Source organism: Onychomys torridus, chromosome 23 (assembly GCF_903995425.1).
Source record: "Onychomys torridus chromosome 23, mOncTor1.1, whole genome shotgun sequence".
Classification (NCBI taxonomy): Eukaryota; Metazoa; Chordata; class Mammalia; order Rodentia; family Cricetidae; genus Onychomys; species Onychomys torridus.
In genome coordinates this window covers 2,356,644-2,378,091 of record NC_050465.1, presented here as the reverse complement: position 1 = coordinate 2,378,091, position 21,448 = coordinate 2,356,644, and the positions used below count along the sequence as shown (strand labels likewise).

At 41.3% G+C, this 21,448-nt stretch overlaps 1 protein-coding gene across 3 annotated transcripts in view; it reads right to left on the bottom strand.

Moving 5' to 3' along the window:
- Positions 1-21,448, bottom strand: part of Dis3l2 (DIS3 like 3'-5' exoribonuclease 2) — a 328,899-nt gene that overhangs the window by 276,931 nt on the left and 30,520 nt on the right. For all 3 annotated transcript variants that reach the window (XM_036173185.1, XM_036173187.1, XM_036173186.1), the window contains exons 2-5: positions 14,914-15,061; positions 14,158-14,315; positions 6,485-6,538; positions 223-324 (exon numbers count right to left, since the gene is read on the bottom strand). In XM_036173185.1, the coding sequence (XP_036029078.1) occupies positions 223-324; positions 6,485-6,538; positions 14,158-14,315; positions 14,914-14,965 (366 nt within the window). In that variant the 5' untranslated portion in view covers positions 14,966-15,061. The remainder of the gene's footprint in view (positions 1-222; positions 325-6,484; positions 6,539-14,157; positions 14,316-14,913; positions 15,062-21,448) is intronic.

Below are 21,448 nucleotides of genomic sequence, written 5' to 3'. Positions count from 1 at the left end.
AAGCATTTTTCTTATCCAAAAGAATATCAGAAATCCATGCAAGGATCTGACAAGGTAGATGGACTGGAGAGGGAACAAGATGCTTCAAATCCCATTCAGTAGTATGATTCAGAAGCAACACTCAGTTTTACCTGTGGCCCACAACACAAACACACACACACACACACACACACACACACACACACACACACACACAATGCCTAAAAGGAAATTTAAACTCACCTTCCACTGGTCTTCAGGAAGCAGTTTTACAACCACAAGGTCCCCATTTAGGGCTCTATTTCGAGCAACAACTCCATCAATAAAAATGTCCCGATCACCATCCTATATTGGAAGGAGAAATAAAGGAACAGTCAACTTACCTGGAATCACAACTGATTTCCTTCAAAGTGTTTAAACTCTAAACCTGTCTACTAGCTTAACAAGAACACTACTCCACAGCCTCAAAAAAATCTAAAGAGAACTAAGTCTCTTCTGATAAAAAGCAACGGCAATGCAAATCTGAGAATAGACTAGCAGAGACCTACTAAAGGCAGACAAAAACAAAGAAAAGCATGTAAAGAAAACAAACGAAGATGGGCCAGGTATGGTGGCGCATGCCTTTAATCTCAGCACTTGGGAGACAGAGGCAGGCAGATCTCTGTGAGTTTGAAGCCAGCCTGGTCTACAGAAGGAGTTCCAGGACAGTTAGAGCTGTTACACAGAGAAATTCTGTCTCAAAAAAAAAAAAAAAAAAAAGACTGTAGACTTTGATTACTAAAACAAGAAAGATGATGTTATCCTTTTTAGCTTTAGATTGGAAAAAGAAAAACCCCCACAGAAAGAAAGAGAGAAGGAAAGAGCAAGAGCTTGAGATTAATTTAACAGATATATACGTAAACACTTATACCTATATGTAATTTTAAGTAAACATAAAAATAACATGATTCCACAAGGCCTTTAAAACCCCCTGTGCCAGGCACAGGAACCCTCCTTTCAAGTTGGTCAAGGGGTCCAAAAGACTCTCGAAATAACATGTGCTACAGCTGTTGTCCTAAGTCAGCTCCCAGAACTGAAGTTCAATCCCTATTGCTGAAGACACCACGTACTTCGAGTACAGGACTTGGAGGAAGAGAGCTGTGGATCTGACCTGGAAGCCTCCTTCCTGAGAACCAGCTTTCATAGTACTAGATGGTGCTAGGGATAAAAGCAAAATTGATACTCCAACCCAACTGTAACGTCTATGAACCACAATACTGACCAGAACTGCAAGATAACTTAAAGCCCACTCAATAGAAAGGAATTTATTCTTGATACTGTAAATCCAGCCAACTATTGGTGGCTGGTGAGGCCATAGACCCTAGAGAGCCTACTACTGCTATATTCCTAAACCAGTATATTTTCTAACTGCATTCTAAACATTTCTCCTTCTACCCACATATAAGTGCAGCTCTCATCTCTCATCATTGAAGCTTCTTTCTGCAGCAGAGACCATTGCAGAAATTCACAACTGTTCAAAAGGCAGGGAATAACTGACTCGGGGAGGTGGGGTCCAGCCTCAAAAGACACGTCTACAGCACAAGCCCTACACCTACGGCTCAAGGAACATGGTAGAAGAGGGAACAGAAAGACTGTAAAGGTCAAAGGGTCAAGATGTCTGCTGCATGATTGTGTCTTCTATATTGTGATAAGAAGCTGCACAATAAAATCTCAACAATGTAGTTACATAAATAAAAGCTGCACAATAATGACTCCAGTTGACATGCCAAAGTGGACGAGGGAAATCTCACAAGACCCCACCCCTAGATGAAGAGCTAAAGACAATTAATGACTTCTGGGAAAAGGAGAATCAGTCTTCCCCTCCGATGAAGCTCCTAATGGGTTACCCAATATGCTAAACACATAAACACATACATATAGGCAACACCAAATTGACTCAGCAGATTGTATTTATATATTTATATGTACATAAATGTGAGTATATTCATGCACATATATACACACATAAACACAAATTCATATGATTAGGAATTTGATGAGTAGTGAGGAGACTCAGGAGGAGCTGGATGACAGGGAGGGAAAATAATTTAAATACAATACTCATATATGAAATTCTAAAAAAAATTTTAAGAATTTAAAATTCATAAAGCATCTTCAAATCTCCTCGCTCCTGACTTTGGAGCATAGTAAGCTCTAGATCAGTGGTTCTCAACTTGTGAGTCAATATCCCCATGGGAGTCACATATCAGATAGTCTACATATCAGATATTCACATTATAATTCATAATAGTAGCAAAATTACAGCTATGAAGTAACAACAAAATAACTTTAAGGTTGGGGCCATAAAGGAAGTGTATTAAAGGGTCGCAGCATTAGCAAGGTGGAGAGCACTGCTCCAGACCGTGCACATGAAGCACCGACACCTTAAGCCTTCTGTCTCGCTGCCAGAAATCCCACTGTAAAGTGCGATGGTGCCCATGGACCACCCCGCCTCCCAGCCATCTACTTCAAAGCCTAATGGGTGCCAGAGTCTTCTCGATAGACCCGATTGCTCTGCAAAACCACTTCAATACAAGAAACAGCTAAGGAGAAACAAGCTTTGGAAGGTCAGAGGACTAGAGAAAAATATCTCATCAACAAATATGTACTCTTCTTTACTCTTCCAGGTCATATTTATGTGTTCCTTTCCAGAGAATAAAAGAGAAGTTAAATGTTGGCTTTGCTTACAGGAGCTGACAGCAAAAGTGTCTGGAGAGTCACTTTTTATAATAGAGACATGCTATACTGATAAGATTTAACATTCAAAATAACTAAGTACTATAAAATTCTAGTTAGTTAAAAACAACAACAAAAAGCTGTTCCATTTTTCTTCTTTATCTCAACTCAAATAGGATAAAAAGATATTGTAATACTATCATTTATCTTAGTTTTCTTAAAAGGTATTTGGTTTTATTTTCACTTTGTATTTTACTTTTGCCAAGAATTCCAAGATACGGGCAATGTGACTCATTCCATACATTTGGGATCTGCCATAAGAAAAAAAAACCCTGCTTTCTATAGAAATTATAATGACTCCAAGTCGGTTCCCTCAACACAAAATATGCTTTTATACCTGATGAGAAAGTCTTAGCCCACTAGCTTAGGTGGGGATGTTTTCACGTGGCAAATAATACTAAGTAATCATTTTTAGAGTAATAATAAACCTAACTAATTTAATCGAATCTCCTTTTTTTCTCTCCAAATGCCTTAGAATTCTGAAGTTGTGATAAGTAGGTAATATTTAATCAACTCTTCATATTACAAATAAGGAAATCTTTCTATTTCCTATGGTCAGGTCAGAGACTCTTCTCATTCCCTCTTCTAACTTACATTCAAGCCCCAACATCCCATTCTCTAGTCTACTTGAAGGATTTTGCAGTTCTTAGAAGTCTGTTCTTGATATGGACATGAACTACACTTAGCCAGAAATCCAGAAATCCACACTACTGAATTCTACTATTGTCCTTGTCAATTTCTTTTGATAACATCTCTGAAAACCAAAGCTGACCAATAGAGCCCCAAAACAAGAATGTAGTACTAACTACAATATCCCAAACTATTTATGGGTTGGGGATTTAGCTCAGTGGTAGAGCACTTGCCTAGCAAGTGCAAGGCCCTGGGTTCAATCCTCAGCTCAAAAAAAAAAAAGAAAAAGAAAAAGAAAAACACACCAAAATTGTTTATATTCACCTACAATTGGGCTTTGATGAACAGCTTTTATAGCCAATCTTCCGACAAGGTAAATTTAGTAGCTTTTATCTTTCTGAAAGAATGTAACTACTCCATTAGATTCTAGATAAAAGAACAAATGAGGCATAAGAAAAAAAACAGTCCTAATACTTCATCTCTCTGAAACTTTCTATTTAGACAAGAGAGGAAAACCCTTTCAAGTAGGAAAACAACTGAGAACCTCTGAAACATCACTACACATTTTGCTTTTGCTTCCCAGCTTTTCTTGAACAAACCAAACTGACACATACAGACACAACACTTGCAAAGAATATGAATCTAATTTGTCGGAACCGCACCATGCTCCTCAGCCTTTCTCATCTGACTAGGAATTCCAGAGCCACAGGAATGAGCCCCTGAAATTGGCCCAAGCATCTAGATGGCACTCCCCCACTTTATGCAAGTCAAGGGGCAGTATTGCTTACAAAAAAAAACCATGAGTATAGTGCCCAGACCTATAGGATAAGATAGCCATAGATGCAGATGAAAAGGAACCAAGAGGAGACAAGGACTCAGGCTTGAGAAAGAAAGAGGGCAGAATGCAGGTGAACACTCTGTATTTCAATCAGCCTGAAGCTCCAAGGAATGTAAGTTCTACACACAAACAAACATGGGAACATAGAGGCATATTTGTCATAAAATATACTTTTTGTTTGTTTGTTTGTTTTGTTTGTTTTGTTTTGTTTTGTTTTTCGAGACAGGGTTTCTCTGTGTAGCTTTGTGCCTTTCCTGGGACTCGCTTTGTAGACAGGCTGGCCTTGAACTCACAGAGATCAGCCTGGCTCTGCCTCCCGAGTGCTGGGATTAAAGGCGTGCGCCACCACCGCCCGGCAAAATATACTTTTAAGGTTATTTTTATTTATGTACATGTGAAGGTGCATATGCATGTGCATGTAGATATTCACCAAGGCCAGGAAAAGGAGACAGATCCCTTGGAGCTAGAGTTACAGGGGCTTATGCTGGGATCCAACCATTTGTCCTCTGGAAGGGCAGCAATGCTCTTAGGCCCATGAAATACATTTTTGCTTAATGGATTATTAGTTTGATTTATAGATTTATATTTATTATTTTTAAATTAAGTATAGGGTGTGGTACTACTATGTGCATCTAACCGTAGTGTTCACAAAGCCTAAGTGTAATTCCCTGGTGCTGGAATTACAGGTGGTTGTGATGTAGTCACCAGGAACTAAACTCGGGTCCTCTGCAAGAGGACCACAGGCTCTTTACTCCTGAGCCATCTCTCCAGCCCCTGATTCAAAACTTTTTATATAGCTGAAACATGTGTCTCGGGTTCTGTCCCTTAGAGGGGAAGATTTAAACTTAGAGGAACTCAAGACTGGGCACTTACAAAAAATAAAAGCTAGCAACAAATTTTTCAAAATGCTATAGTCCTCCCTATCATTCCAGCCAGTAAGGGTGAACACCCATACACAGAGTAGATGAGAGGTTTGAACTCTGCTCAGTTCATAGATACCTTATGGAATGAATTCCTTACTCCATTAAGTGAGATTTTCATGCTTAAAAATCATTGTTTTTCATATACAAGGAATGCTGATTTAATCAAACTGCTCCAATTGGAATGCTACAAAAACAAAAATCATCCTTTCTAATGTGAGAAATGTTGCTTCTACAGAACCTATTGAGAGATGGCTAGTCTTGACTCTTACCATAGCACCTTCTTGTACATGCTCATTTTATGGGCAAACTCTAGAATCTAGTACCCATGTAACCACACTTTACTTCACAACACACTTTTCAAGTACAAGTCAGAATATAAGTATGTTTGTCCAAGGAAGAGACTATGATTCAGAGAAAAGAATGTGAAGTGTCAGAGATGCCTTTCCCCTAAGGTAATAGCAAGCCTTGAACTTGGAAGTAAATATGAGTCCTTGGTTTCCAGTGGGAAAGAGAAAAGGAACTGAGTAGAACTTGAGAACACATGACAAGGTCACTGTAATAATAATAACAATACTAATAACAGAATCACCTATAAGAACATAATATGTTAACTGAAAAATTTTGTGTCAAATTTCTCTCCTATAAGTTCACCTCTATGGTCTCTTCCACTGTTAAAAAAAAAAAAAAAGAAAAAAAAAGTTATAGTTATCCATTACAACATCCTGGGAAGTTAGGCCAGGAACTCAAGAACAGTGCTCAGCTTTGAACAATCAAGGTTCCTTCTGCACAGACCTGCTGCTAACTACTTCTCAGTGTGAACCTACTTAAACTAGAGAGAAGAAACAGCCTAAAACCAGAAAGTAAAGGGCCTCATCTGCAGGCCTGTCACCTGTACAAAGGTGAAGTGAGAAGCTGACAAAAAAAGCATCACATACTATTTTTGGACAAATATTCAGATTAGGCCATGCAGTAGAACGAAAGTAGATAACATTTGTTTAGGAAAGATTAACTTAAATCAGTGGAAAAACCTATAAATCCTTTTACACTATAAACCACGAGCATCCAATTACATGAACTGGTGGTATTCTGCCTGGGCCCAGCTGCTTTCCACAGCCTCAGAATAAATACCATCCCTCTCATTTGGCATTTGATTTTAAGACTGGCAGAAGGGGTAGTGAACCAAAGGCAATTTTATTTATTTAAATTTGAAGCAAATCTTTGCCTATTCTCAATTTTGTTTTACTGTTCTGCTTTTTAGTTAAAGTATATGATTTCAAGTTCAGAGCACATCTAAAATATTCAATATGACATTAAGTTTATTATAAAGTTAAAAACTTACCGGAGAAGGAATGAAGGCTTCATGAAACTTCTTTGGATTAATTCTCAATACACCCTTTAAAACAAAATAAAACAAAAACCTGTGAAAAATCTAACTCACTGGACAGTTATGATTTTCCTCTGTATGCTGTTCTCTGATAAAAAGTTCTTAAACAATCCGATTCAGAAAACAAGTTAGACTTATGAGAACGATGGGTTAAATGCATGAAAACTGATTGAGGCTGGTGTGTCAGACACTGAGTTCAAACACTGGAAGCTCAGACTGACATCTTGCTGTGATGGGCAAAGCTTAAGACAGAACAGCACTTGACAGACCAGGGGATGACAACTACTGTCTTCACATTAAACCTTGACTTGAATAAGGCTATCTGGAGACTAGGCCTCACATTAGCTGTCCTTTTGCTCTCTCAGTTCCTATGATCTCTGCACAATGGCACGTCTCTGCGGCTATTTTTCAAATTGGTTTCTAAGTGGCTACTTGGCCTCAAGGAACTGGATGCACATGTTTTACTATGGTCCCTCTGCAGAGCCGAATGAGTTAATAATTCAAAACGGCTCATAACCAGCTCTTAGTGCAAATGGCATGCTAGCTCCACGGCTAGGCCACCCAGTGAGCCTTCCACTTCATGATTCCAGCACCAAGTCAAGGTCTGCTTCTGTTTATGTACAGGGGTGCAGCTGGGGCAGGCCTCAACAGCAGCTCAGTGCTGCGGGTCTTTGCAGGAAACCATAACCTCCCTAGATTCCAGCTGCACTCACAGGCAGGCCACTGGGACACGTGGAAGGAAGACTCAAAGGATAACTTGAGAAAGTGTTTAAATAACATTTCCCACTAAAATGAATGACTCAAAGGCACATAATTCACAAGATAGGTGAAGGCACAAAAGTAAATGGAAAGTAATTTATTTCTTTCACTGGTGTTTAAATTACAAATTTCCATGCCATGGTACACATCTTAACACACCAATTAGAATATCACAAATGATCACTCAGTCCTTAACAATTTGTCAAATAGTGATTATGGTCAAAACCCGAAGCAGACCACATAGGGTGCTGAATAATAACTAAGCTTGGTCCCTTGAGAAAGAAAATGTGTGGAATGCTCTGAAGTTATAGCTACAGCATACTTTCAACCAGGACACCATGAAAGGCTCAGGAGATGGTATATAACAGAAAAGCAAATGGTGAAGGTAAGCCAGAGGGGAGGACAATAGAGGTGTAGTGTTAGCAAGAGCCGGCAAGAGGTCCAACAGTCACTCTTCCCCATCCTGCCAGAACTCTGCTTACAGATACAGAAGGAGGGGCCGGGAGATGGGGATGGCAAGCTGCCTCAAGCTTCCCTGTTAAAAGTGCAGAAGGAAATTCACTTCTAAAGCAATTGTTTCTTCCTAAAGTTTCCTTCAGGAAAAAGAAATAACATTTTTTTCTAAATACTCATACACTCAACAAATATTTTCCGGCAACTAGTTTGACAGGCACTATGTACCATGATGAGACAAGAGGGAATAATGGACAGTCTTGGGGGGGAAAGCCTTCAGTGAACTGAAACAGAATTTTAAGCATTTCATTTTCCAATTTCAGACACCCTTTTCTAACCTTTTTTTTTTTTTTTAATTCCTATTCTTTTATCATCTCCTTCTCAGTTCAGTGAAGGGTTAGCCTCTTACTTTGAATGTGCCTTTAATTGCAGAACATTGAGAGAAGCCAAGGCTGGGCTCAGGGGAAAAACACACATTGTTCAGGTCTGCATTTAGGCTCCACTTAAAAGAAAATATATTAAAAGCACCAGAAAGCTCTTGATTCTCTATCCCAAACCTCACAATAGATTAAAGTATAGAGCTTCAGATCTGCACTTGGAAATCTGACTTAAGAACTGGATATCAGGAACAGACTCCAGAGAGAACGGTCATACGTAGAAACAGGCAACTCCGACCAGGTCCTCAGCAGACCAGAGTTGTCCCTGCAGCCTGAAAGAAGAAGGTAAGAGTGAAGCCTGTCAAGAAATAATCTTCCAGCAGAGGATGTCTCACCAGAAGGAGGCCGAGGCCTGCATTTCTGTCTTTCCAGAACTCACCCAATTCCCTATCTTTCCTTTTGTTCAAACTTTTCCAAGCCTGGAGCTTGACCAATGATCAAGAAGATCATGTTCATGTACTTCCCACCCTGCTCTGAATGCTCCTGCAAACTCTTACCTGTTCAGAACCTGGCTCTACTCTAATGTCATTGGATCCTTTGGGTGCTGTCAAAGAGAATGTCTCAAGAATGGTGAAGACTGTTTCCCCATAATGGATTTAAAATTAGTTTGTTCCTATATTCTTTCTCGAAAACCCTTTTGAAGTTCACACCATAGACTTGGTACAGCTTCTACCTTCCTGATCGTGGCGCTAGTTCACTAATATTTTGACGAAAGTGCCACTGCCTTCCCTCTTTTCCCAATACCTGCAAACATTCATAGGCTTTGAAGCCACATCAGTAACCAAACCACTCAAGCCACCTTTGTCTCCACTCATCCCAGTGACCGTTTCCACTGACTGTACCCTACTATCAAATTACTTCAAACACACAGTAAGTCCAGTATCACTCTTTCCAACTGGAGTCTTCTATAATTCCATCTCACTTACCATGGGAATTCCAAATAAAAGGCCAGTTTCACTAAGACCTCCATGCCACAGCCCATAAATCTACCTCCAAAGAATTTACCAACCACTATCCTTCTACTATGGTTACTTACCTCCTTGGCTAACTAGTAGTCTTTACCTGCCATTATCCCTTAGCTTCACAAAACCTTGGGCCTTGGGTCCCCATTTCCTCTTATACACAATCAAAAAGGCCTATCTCTCAAGTGACCCCAACTATTTGTCTTCTCCTTGCCTATACCCAAGGACCAGAATGCCACTGAAGAAAAAAAACCTAAGACATACAACTGCAGATAGCTGTCTCCACAGGACAGCAACTACCTCAGTTGAATTACAGATGTTCCTCTGACAGTAATTAAAAACAATCTCAAACACTACTTACTTATATGGGTAGAATATGGGCCATGCACTTTTAACAGCTAATGAATTAATTTAAATTAAATTAGCTATGGCCTAATTTAACTCCCACAACTATGATACAGATACTCCTTTCTTCATTTGTTACAGATGAGGTACTGAGCACTGAGGAGGTAAGTCTGGAGAGTCTGGTTCCAGAATCCAGGCTCCCAACTGCCTCTTGGCTACAGTCATCACCAGAGCCTCCTCACACATTTACACATCCCCCAAACCAGCACATTTCCAATTCTTAGCTTGACTAACAACAGCAAGATCAGGCCTTCACCTGATGCACTCAGGTGCTTAGGAATCATCCTGGATTTCTCCCTCTGCCTCCCAGTCCACATCTAATCCTCAGCATGTCGTGTCCACAGCCATCCACTTCTCTCCTCACGGTCACCACCCTGTCCTCTCTCTCTTCATGTCTCCATATTTCTTAGCTAGTAGATTTCAAGGCCTTCTAAGTGAAATCCCAGCCTCCATTCAAGTCTACTTGTCTCACAATAGCCAGAGACAGTTTTTAGACAGGCTGCATTCTTCCTACTTACCCTTTGGTGACTTCCCATTGTCCTCCAAATGAAATCCAAGTTCCTAACACAGTCTCAAACCCTAAATGACCTCACTGCTGCCTAACTCTCCCTTCGTTCCCTTATGTCTCAAAAGGCTGCTTTTTCTTGATGCTCAAAACCATCAAGTGCCATTCTTCCACTCACTGATCTCTCTCTCTATAATCTTTCTTGAAGGCTGAAAATGCCTGGCTCGTTCTTGCCCTTCAGGTCTCACAGAAGTCTTCCCTAACCACACTATGTACAGTGGCTTCTATCTAGTCTCTCTCATCCTTCTCTCTAAACAATGATCCAGCCTATAATTTCTGTCATTACTATAGTTATTTTGCCTACCTCCCCAGTGACTTTTCTAGTGCTTATTCCCGAATGCTCGACACTACCTAGGCTGTCAAGAAATGGTTCTTAAGTTCATTAAGCTAATGTCTGCAGAGTTGAAGTTCTCCCTTTGTCCCTGGGATCCTAACTCTGAATGCCGCCTCTCTTCTTAAGTATTCCTTCCATCCTGTCACCTCTACTGCTCCTGTCTTTAATACACACTCAAGCAGACCTCAATCTTTTCCCCTTTATGTGTGTGGGTGTTTTGACTGCATTTCAGTGCACCATGTGCATGCAGTGCCTTCAAAAGCCAAAAGAGGGCAGATCCTCTGAGTCTGGAATTACAGACTGTTGGAAGCCACTCTTATGGGTGCTGGGATTGAACCTGGGTCCTCTGGAAGAGCAGCCAGTGCTCCTAACCACTGAGCAAACTCTCTAGCCCTTGACCTCAATCTTAACAAAGAGTGAAATTCCTAGAAATGAGACCGCCATGTCCTCTGTCTTCCTTGAATAGGGCTTTTCAGTGGTCCAAAACAACACCTCACCAATATTCTACTCCAGAAAGACTCCTGACATCATGCCTCTAGTAGGTCTGGGGGCTCATTCTAGACTTCCACTAGTCAATGCATCATCTGGATTCACTTTGGTTATCCCTTACTCTGGATCTCCTTCCAGGCATGTCCATCATGCTCTCATCTCTCACAGCATCTCCTATAACAACCAACCAATAATGTACCTAAGCACAGAGTAATAACAAACTGACATGAGAACTGTTTATTGAGAAAACTACATGAACAGAATCATGTCTTATTGCAATTCATTTCCAAATACAGAAAAGAGGTTTCTTTGGTCACTGTGGTCTCCTCTTTCCTATAAAACAATGAAATCTCAAATTTTTGTCATGGCATTAACTAATACCTATACCAATTTTTAAGATGCCTACTATCAATAAAAGACTTCTCTCTTAATGGGGAAAAAGGAGGTCCTGACATATTTACATCTGAATACAAAAGTTGACAGATGTTTCTAAGTATATCTGATATGCTTAATATTCTCCAATGGCATTAAAATACGGTTTCTTGTCTAGCTTTTTACCTTACCCAGACGACTACACACAGAAAGTTTGTATCCAAAAGCAGATGTAGTCTGTTTCTCTGCCTATGAAAATCTTATTTACAATGTTGTATATTTCTCATGGTGACCTCATATCTGGAACCCATTCCTCATCCCATCTGCACAGAACAACTGTTCTCATATGTGGGGGGTGGAGGGTGAAAGGGCCTCTGGCTGTGGAGGCTTATGATGTCATAGGCCAGGAGGAATCACTTACAAACTCCTGGGAATATGAGCTGTTATATTGATCAGATCTTTTGTTTTGTGTTAATGCCAGTAAAAAGTCACTTCAAATGCAAAAATTAAAAGGAATTAATTAATTAATACTATTACAGAACACTGTTCTAACCCTATCTCATAAAGGTATACAACTATAATCAAAATCCTAAGCTATTTTTCTTTCAGGTTCTAACAACTGAAGTTCTCTTCACCCTTCTTCAAAAGGTAGTCTCTCAATCTTTATTCAGCCAGTAACATATATATATATATTTTTTTTTTTTTTTTCAAAGTAAGTTTATTAAGCTTCAGCCAAGTCCTCTGCACTAGGCTAACCTGTAGAATATGCATGACCATACCACTAAGGAAAAGAACAGGCTATTTGGGGAAACATAAAAGCCAAACAAAGGTAATAGTTTCAACATGTAGACAACAAAACTGAATTCATGAAGGTAGTAACCAACTCAGCTTAGAGAAATGAGGGGGACATTTAAGTACAGACTGACCATGGACTGGCAGGGCAAGCATGATTACCACACTTTAGTGGGAGGAAGCAACCAGAACATCAAGGGCAAAGACTAGGTGGAGTCCTACATTCAATTTCACTTTCGTTTGTTTGGTTGTTGTTGCCGGTGGTGGTGGTAGTGGTGGTGGTTTAGATTTTGTTTTGTGAAACAGGGTCTCACTATGGAACTTGCTATATAGATCAGGCTAGCCTCAAACTCACAAAAATCTGCCTGTTTCTGCTTCCCAAGTACTGGGACTATCATCAGAAGCTACTACACCAAGCAAGCACAGGTTTTAGAGGAAAAATCTACAAGTCCAAGATAATCAGAACATAGCACATTCCTGGAAGGGGTGACAGGAGACAGCACTGAGAAGACACACCGAGACCTCACACAAGAACTAGAAGAGCCAGGGCACTTGCAGGGAAAGTGAAGTATATGGATGCCAAACCATGAAAAGCAAGCAAGTACATTAATGAAGGAACAAGTATCTAAATGTGGTTTCTCCTCTCCTAAGAGACACTTTTCGGGGTTGGGGATTTAGCTTAGTGGTAGAGTGTTTCCCTCGCAAGCGCAAGGCCCTGGGTTCAATCCTCAGCTCCAAAGAGAGAGAGAGAGAGAGAGAGAGAGAGAGAGAGAGAGAGAGAGACCTCCAGAAGAAAAAAAAGCCAATAGTGTTCCTAAATCAAAAAGACCAATTGATTTGTGAAAAACTAGTAATGTCTACATCAATTATATGTGCTACAGACCACAGGTAATTATGGAAAGGAGATAAATCCAGAGAAACTGATATCTATTGTTTGAATGAATCTCCAGCCCAAAACACAGTTGAATCTGAGCTTTCAGAATGAGAAAATATGGGACTCAGTCAACATTGTTGTCTTCCGTGTGTGTGTGTGTGTGTGTGTGTGTGTGTGTGTGTGTGTGTGTGTGCAGGCCAATAGTCAACATTGTCTTCCTTGATAACTCTCCACCTGGCTTTTCAAGACAATCTTTAAATAAACTTGGAGCTGTCAGGTAGCTAGCAAATCCCAGGAGTTCTCCTGTCTCTGCCTCCTTAGTGCCTGGATTATAGGTACACACCACTCCTCCCAGCTTTCATAGGAGTGCTAGGATCAAACTCAGATCCTCATGTTCGTGTGGTAAGCATCTCCCCAGACCTCACTCAATAATTTTAAGTGAGTCAGGTACCACATGACAGTATTCCTATCCAAGAATTATAAAACAGGCTTAATTCAAAGAAGGCATGCTTTGGCCCTGCTTCCCTCTCCAGTCTTGTTACCTACTAGCGGCCTTGGATGTCATGCCCAAGGAAACCTAAGCCACCTTATACCATACTGTTTCACAAGTTCCCCTGTAGCACTCTCCTAACAGGAAGTGTTCCTAGCTCAAAGATGGATGTTCAATGAACATCTGTTCAGCCATACCAATGAACAGCCTGTGAACAGATTATGCAAACTACAAAGCATTCATAAATACTGTTTACTGTTTCCTATACAACTTTATCCATTTTTCTCAGCCATTCAGTAGTCATGTGCTTCAGTCATAATTCAGTGTTTGGTATAGTCCAACCTCACTTCCCATTTGTGTCTTGGCAGCTCACACTGGTTATTTGATTTGGAAAGCTCATTTTCTTATATTTATTTGCCCAACTGCACCAATCCCTAGCATGGCTCACATAGCTCTCTCCCAATAAAATTCCTAGGCAATACTGACATGAGCTACAAAGGCTCTCTCTTCTCACATCTCAGAGGTTTGCCTACAATAATCTAGTGGTACTTACCGCCTCGATACATACTGCAGGTTTCAGAAGCAAAAACCCTGCACCATGTGAAAGTATCCAGCATAGAACAGGGAAAAGTTTAATACACAAGACTGCTGTCATCCCATATATTCAGAGGATAAATAGCCTGTAGGTTGAAGCACCTGGATAAGTGTTCCCCTCTTCAAGCCTTCTGAAACATCCTCCTTGGACATGTAGGTTTCAAATACGCTCTTTTTCTTCCCTCGCATGGACTTGTTCTTTGACTTTTTGTCACCTGGCGAAGCACCAACACCATGCAGGCCAGCCACAGAGGGCACACCTAGAAACATGAGGCAACAATCAACCCTTTGCTCAGTTAACCAGCTCTCCATTTTTTAACTGAAGGTTTATGCCTTCACTATTCTTGTTGTTGCTCCTGTTATCTATAAAGGCCAGCAAGAGAATGAACCTTTCCAATGATGATTTCAAACAGTCACAAAAAAAGGAAAGAATGGGTAAGACAGCAGAAATAAAACAGACTTTATTAGATAGATATAGATAGATAGGTAGGTAGGTAGGTAGGTAGGTAGATAGATAGATAAAGACCTTAGTTCTAAGTGAGCACTGCTCTATGCATGAAGCAAAATCTGAATAGTGTGGGTCTGGTATGCTTTGCTATTTCTAGATACAAACCCTTTAAAAATAAGAAATGTTGAAGGACTATCCCATTTCTGGAGGAAATAAAATGACTGTACGGCAATCAACCAAAACAATAAGAACATACCTAATTCTATCATAAATAACACCAGAGAATATTTAACAGTTTATTAAAATAATTAGTCTCCCTCAATCCAAAGAATTCCCTCCATCTCCACACCCAGTCCATTTATATTTCAAGTCTCCAGTTGCCAAGGCAAGCTCCATTTTCTTTTCAATACCTCTGGGGGTCCCCTGAGGCCGATGGTTCAGCTTATAGTCAGGATGGTTCATTACTGGTTCCAAGGCGGCCTCTTCTCTCCAGATCCAGGAATCCACTACTATTCAGCTCAAAGTTCTTCCTGCCTTGAGCAGCTCAGTTGTCACGAGCTAAAATCAAAAAGAAACTATGACTAGAGAGCAGTTACCTGTGGTTTCTTTTGTCCCTTTGGAAATTTAGCACTTAAATGGCAAAGGCAATATGGTGTTCTCCTGGGGCCTGGTGTCACACTCTTCTGGGTAGTTATACCATCTATGCTGCATGTCTATCCAAGGTCTTCACCCTCAAAGGTACACTACAGTGCTCCTTTGGAGCACTTCAACTAAAAAGCTTCTATTAATGGGGCAATGAAGAAGAGAATAAGAAATTAGGTAACTATATAGCTTGTGAAATGGACAAAAAACAGGAAATAGGGTTTTTAAAGATGATTGAAAAATGGTCTGGAATCTAAAAGCTGTAATGAAATAGGTACCGGATGAAAGCTTAAGAATGTGCGACCCTAGTACTGCTGGGCCCTGGCTACCACCTGGACAATGACAATGAACACACTACCACAACTACTTTTTCATCTCTACTGGCAGGCCACCAGTCCTGGAGTTAAGTCTATACTTGCAAACTACCAAATCCTGCTAGATTCCACAAAACAGATCAAGATGATATTTTGAACCATATCTTCTATTCCTCAAATTTTCCTCATACAATCCTTACCAAATGATTGAAGTTTTCTTTAAACTAAAACTGTTACTAACTCAGAGAAGAGACAAAACAAAAATAGAGGTAACAGTCCACTTAGGGCTACATGAAGTGATTGAAAGATGAAGTTAATCCAAATACAAGGAAGAAAACAAAAGAGATATCCACACAGTAACAAAAGGGGATAGGAAAAGAGCAGAGAGGATCTAGGTTGTCTGAGGGTTAATACAGAAATGTACTCATTCCCTCATTAATTTAACAAATGCGTGCAATGCACAATAGTTAGCAAAATGAAAGACAAATGGTCGCCAGGGTTAAAAAGTCATATGGGCATAGCAATATACATCAGGAATTGATAGCATCATGGTTTTCAAAATACGGATAACTGTATGGAGAACCTTGAGAAAGTTTTTAAGAAAGAGCTAAGACATTAAGATGTGAGGAAAGCATACTTCTGGCAAAAGGAAACAAAAACCAGCATACAAACAGAAAAACACAGGCAGATTCTTGCAACATTAATTCCATTTGGCCAGAGTCCTGTCTATATGGAGGAAGGCAATGGCAAGGAAATTAAAACAAGTTGGAAGGTCTAGAAAACAAGCTGAGATTTTCAGAGGCACTAGGGAGTTTCTGAAGCTTGAATGAGCAAAAGAGAACAACAGAGCAAAGTTGTTTTAGGAAAAGCCATGTTGGCATAGAAAGGCTGAACTCAATGGAATAGAGACAAGCACCTGCACCTTGTGGAGAAACATGAGGCAGGATAACAGGAATGGCTGGGACTGGAATGATAAAAGTGGACACTAACAACAGAGGCCTCTGACATGGTCCTCCGTAGCTCTGGCTGACTGACCTGGCAACCAGGAGGACCTGAAGCACAACCAGCATGGAAATTGAGTAGGTTCCTAGTGATGAGGCTGGGCATTAGGGCTGCCCTAGGGTTAGAAAAGATGATAACTTCTACTTGGGGTACTACATGTGCACATGGAATAATCCAACAAATACTAGAAGAATGGAAGATAATCTACAGGGAGACATTACCCAGCTATTACCTAAAGATGAGAATGGGTAACAAGGATCTACTACAGCAGAGAAGGGAGTAAAATGAAGGGTAATCAAGTAACCTTTACATTCCCATGAAGCAGAGACTGAGGCCCTGTGGCCCTGGGCAGGGATGAGCACTCCCGACAAATCAGTTAGAGCTGCATTACAAATGCAAAGAAGAAGTAGAAAAATATAACAATAACAACAACAAAAACAAACAGCAATAAAAATATAAAAATAAAGACATAGAGCCAGGGGGCAGTGGCATAGGCCTTTAATTCCAGCACTCGGGAGGCAGAGCCAGGTGGATCTCTGTGAGTTTGAGGTCAGCCTAGTCTACAGAGCGAGATCCAGAACAGGCACCAAAACAGAGAAACTCTGTCTCAAAAAACCAAAACATAAAAATAAATAAATAAAGACACAGAAAAGAGCTAACAAAGTCAGTTAATAAGAAAACAAGAAAAAGGTTTCCAAAGAAAAATTCATGATCAGAATGTGTTCCCATAGTAAGTCTGAGCACAACAGCAGCGTCAGGTCAGGTGAGAGGCTGGTGTAAATTGTTAATCAAACAACAAGAGCCAGAACTAAGAATGGGCTCTGTGGTGATCTGAATAAGAATGGCCCATATATTTGAATGCTTTGTTACCAGGGAGTGGGACTCTTTGATAGGATTAGAAGGATTAATAGGTGTGGCCTTATTGGAGAAAGTATGTCACTGGGAGTGGGCTTTGAAGTCCCAAAAACCCACACCAGGCCCAGTTCTCTCTTTCTCTGCCTACTGATCAGCATGCAGCTTCAGCACATGCCTGCACAACCGCCATGCTCCCTGCCATGATGACAATGGACTAAATTAAAGCTCTGAAACTGTAAGCAAGTCCCTCATTTAAATGCTTTCTATTACACAAGCTGCCGTGGTCATGGTATCTCTTCACAGCAACAGAACACTAACTAAAACCAGCTCCTATATATCAATTCTGACACAGTGAAGAACTCAAAATTAAGCAGAGATACTAGCAGTTAAAGAAAGTGGGATACAGAGGCCCAATTCAAATATCCCCAGATCAGCAGCATCTGTAGTCTCCTCACTATGGAAACCAGATTCCTGTCATTTCTACCTCAGAAGCACAAACATGTTTGGTTGGGTTCACCATTGCATCTCAGTGGCTCCCACAGTGCCTAGAATATGGGCCTGACCAGTCCCATTTCTTAAACAGATGAGTGTGTTTCCATGAACATCAGTAAGAACAGCAGGGAAACAGGATCATTCAGAGAAATCACATTTTTTAAAGGTCTGCAAAGAACAGAAAGAGAACACAGGATTTAGGCAACAAAAGAAAAAGATAACTAACCAGAAAACTTTACCTTCCTTGTAGCATTGTTGTGAAGGCTCATGAACCCTGGAAAAACCCTCAATACTCCCCTGACAGATTAAAGGAACACGACAATTTCCAGAATGAGAAACAATGATTCAATGCTAACAACACCTAGAAAGGTGATCCCACCATGGACATGGCCAGTCTATAAAGAGTTGGCTAGGGCTGGGATGAACCAGCAGTACCAACATGGTACCTATCTAAAGGCAGGCATGACAAGGAATGAAAAAAAGACACTACACTTGAGAAAGTAAATCTGGAGACAGTTCATGAGCACATGAAGTGATACCTTGAGACCCTCTGGCCTCTAAAGCTGGCACAACACACAAAGCACAGCCTATCAGAACAGAAGACAAATTACAACAAACACATACTGGTAGGAAATAAGGGAAGTGGGAGGGAGCCAAGGGCAAACCAGGTAACTACAGCCACAACGTGAAAAAGCAAGGTCCCACAAAGTACCAGTGACACACTTGAGGAGCCTGAGCACCTGGAGTTTTGTACTTTCTCACTCATATTAGCCTAGTCTCGCCCTCAGGAGCAGCAAGGCCAGGTGAATCCGTGACGCTGTGCGATGAAGGGAAGAAAGGAGTAAAGTCAAAAGACACTTTCTTAATTAATGACAAGCTAAACTCTGCAGAGCTAAGGAGCTTACGAGAAGCAAGACCTGGGAAAAGTAAAAGAAGGCAAAGACTAATGCAATAATAATAAAGCTGGGGCAGGAGAGAACAAACTATATCTCACTGGAAGCAAAAACAAGGACAATTCTATTACTAATCTCTGACAAATACATAGGTTAGTCAACAAGCGTCCATCATTAAGCTACTAAACATCATCTTAAGAAAGCCAATGGCCTCCTATTTCATAGCATATGCTGAAAAATTCAGTTTGAATCAAGTATGTTTAAAATGAGAAAGAGATAGGGGAGGGGAGGGAGAGAGAGGCAATAAACCAAAATGGTGGAAGAAGGAATTTGGCAAATATTATCCCCTAGAACAAAAAATGGTAAAACTGTACAAAACTATTGAAATGATGTAAAGATCCAAATACTGACTGAAAATACACACCAAACCGGAATGCTGACTCCTTGTACGAACAGTACAAGTGTGTGGTGTGTGGTGCTTCAGATGGAGCACCCACAGTGGCTCCAGCTCTTGTGGAGCACCATTCCTACTGAAGAGACACACTCTGAAAGCTGCAGTTACTCTGCTGAGGAAACTGAGTCCACGTGGAGAAGAATGTAGTCAATTCCATACATGGGGTGGGGGTGGCAATCAACAATGGTGACTTCGAGGTCAAGAATTCAGGTGAGGCCAACAGCAAAATTAACTCAAGTCTGCTACACCAGACAGAGCAAGCTAGAGGTCAGCAGGCGAGTCGGAAGTTTAACATGGGATAACAAAGGGATGACACAGGCAATCAGAACTTCTCAGTAACTGAGATGAAGCATCCACAAGTCCCTAAGTCTAGTCTATAGAGGGTGGTGCACACCTGCAACGCCAGCTCTCAGGAATAGGAGTCCAAAGAATCAGAGTTTAAGGTAGGTTCTCCTCACACAAGTTCAAGCCCAGCCTGACCCACGTGAAACCTTTTTTTCCCCCCTCGGTTTTCGAGACAGGGTTTCTCTGTGTAGCTTTGGAGCCTGTCCTGGAACTCACTCTGTAGCCCAGGCTGACCTCAAACTCACAGAGATCTGCCTGCCTCTGCCTCCGAGTGCTGGGATTAAAGGCGTGAACCACCACCACCCGGCTGAAACCATGTCTTAAAAAAAAAAAAATACTAAAGAGAGAGCAGGTATGATGGCACATTCCTACAATCCAAGGACCAGGAGGCTAGAAGGCAATCTGACGTGGTGATGTGCCTGCAATCAATAGCAGTACTCAGGAGCTGAGGCAGGAAAATTGCTGAGAAGTTGAGCCCAACTAAGTCTACAGAAGTGAGACCCTGTTTTAGAAAACCAAAAAGGAATGAAGAGTAGGAGAAAAGGAACGGACAGATTAGGAGGGGAAGAAGAGAAAGAAATTAAAGACAGAAGGAAAATGAGAGAGAGAAAGAAAATATCAACTTTCTCCTGCTGGTCTAGAAGTCTATGCATACACAAAACCATAAACATGACCACAAATACGAAAGAAAGAATATGGAAAATGCCACAAGTAATCACTTCAGGAATATGAAGTCTTACAAATTCAGAAAGAAAAACCCAGTGCTGAGCAGTAAACCATCTCATCTTGGAAATGTACTCCCAAGCCTCAGAAGAACCACCTACAAAGGGTGGCAGCCTCCTTTCAAAGAATCAAAACATAACCTGTGACCAGTCATACAATAACCACTAAGATATGCTGACCAATCATGGGTAGGCCACTCTCACAGATTGTAGATTGAAGGTTTGGTGGCTGGGTTGGTGTCCCAGTCCCACTGCTGGAAGCCTTGCCTGGTTATAGAAGATGGCTAGTTCAGGCTCCGTATCCCCCATTACTAAGAAGAGTCTTCCCTAGGGCCACTTTCATAGATTCCAGAGAGCTTCCACTGCACTAGGCTTCCACATCGAGCCCCAAATGCTGTCTCTCCCAGTACTCGCTCTCCATCCTCCCCCAACCCAGCCTGATCTCCATGCCCATTCCCATGCCAGTTCACCTACAACATCTATTCTATTCCCCTTCCCAGATAGGCCCATGCCTAACACCGCCTGGATGGCCAGGAACCAAAGGCTGGACAGCTCAGAGACTCCAGATAGAACTAAATATCACTGGGAGAAAAAAATTCAATGAAATGATTGCTAATGATATTCTGCTATACTCCTAGATTTGTGCCTAGCCCAATTGTCATCAGAGAGGTATCATCAGCAACTGATGGAAGTAGATGCAGCAGAGACCCACAGCCAAATACTAGACAGAGCCAGGGGAACCCTGCCGAAGAGGAGGATGAAGGATTGTAGGACCCAGAGTGGTCAAAGGCATCATGAGATTACAACCCACAGAACGAACTAAGCATGGCTCATAGGGGATCACAGAGACTGAATTGACAATCATGGACCCTGTAGGGTCTGACCTAGGTCCTCTGTATATATGCTATGGTTGTGTAGCTAGGTGTTCTTTTGAGACTCCTGACAGTGGGAGCTGAGAGTATCTCCGACTCTTCTGCCAGTTCTTGGGATCCTTTTCCCTCTCCCGGGTGGCCTCATCCAGCCTTGATGTGAGGGTTTGTGCCTCGTCTTGCTGTAACCAGTTCCACCTGGAAGGCCTGCTCTTGTTTTGAGTGGAAACAGAGGCCTGGACCTACAGGAGAGGGGAGGTGTGGGGGGACTGGGAAACAGAGGAGTGGACCTACAGGAGAGGGGAGGTGTGGGGGGACTGGGAAACAGAGGAGTGGACCTACAGGAGAGGGGAGGTG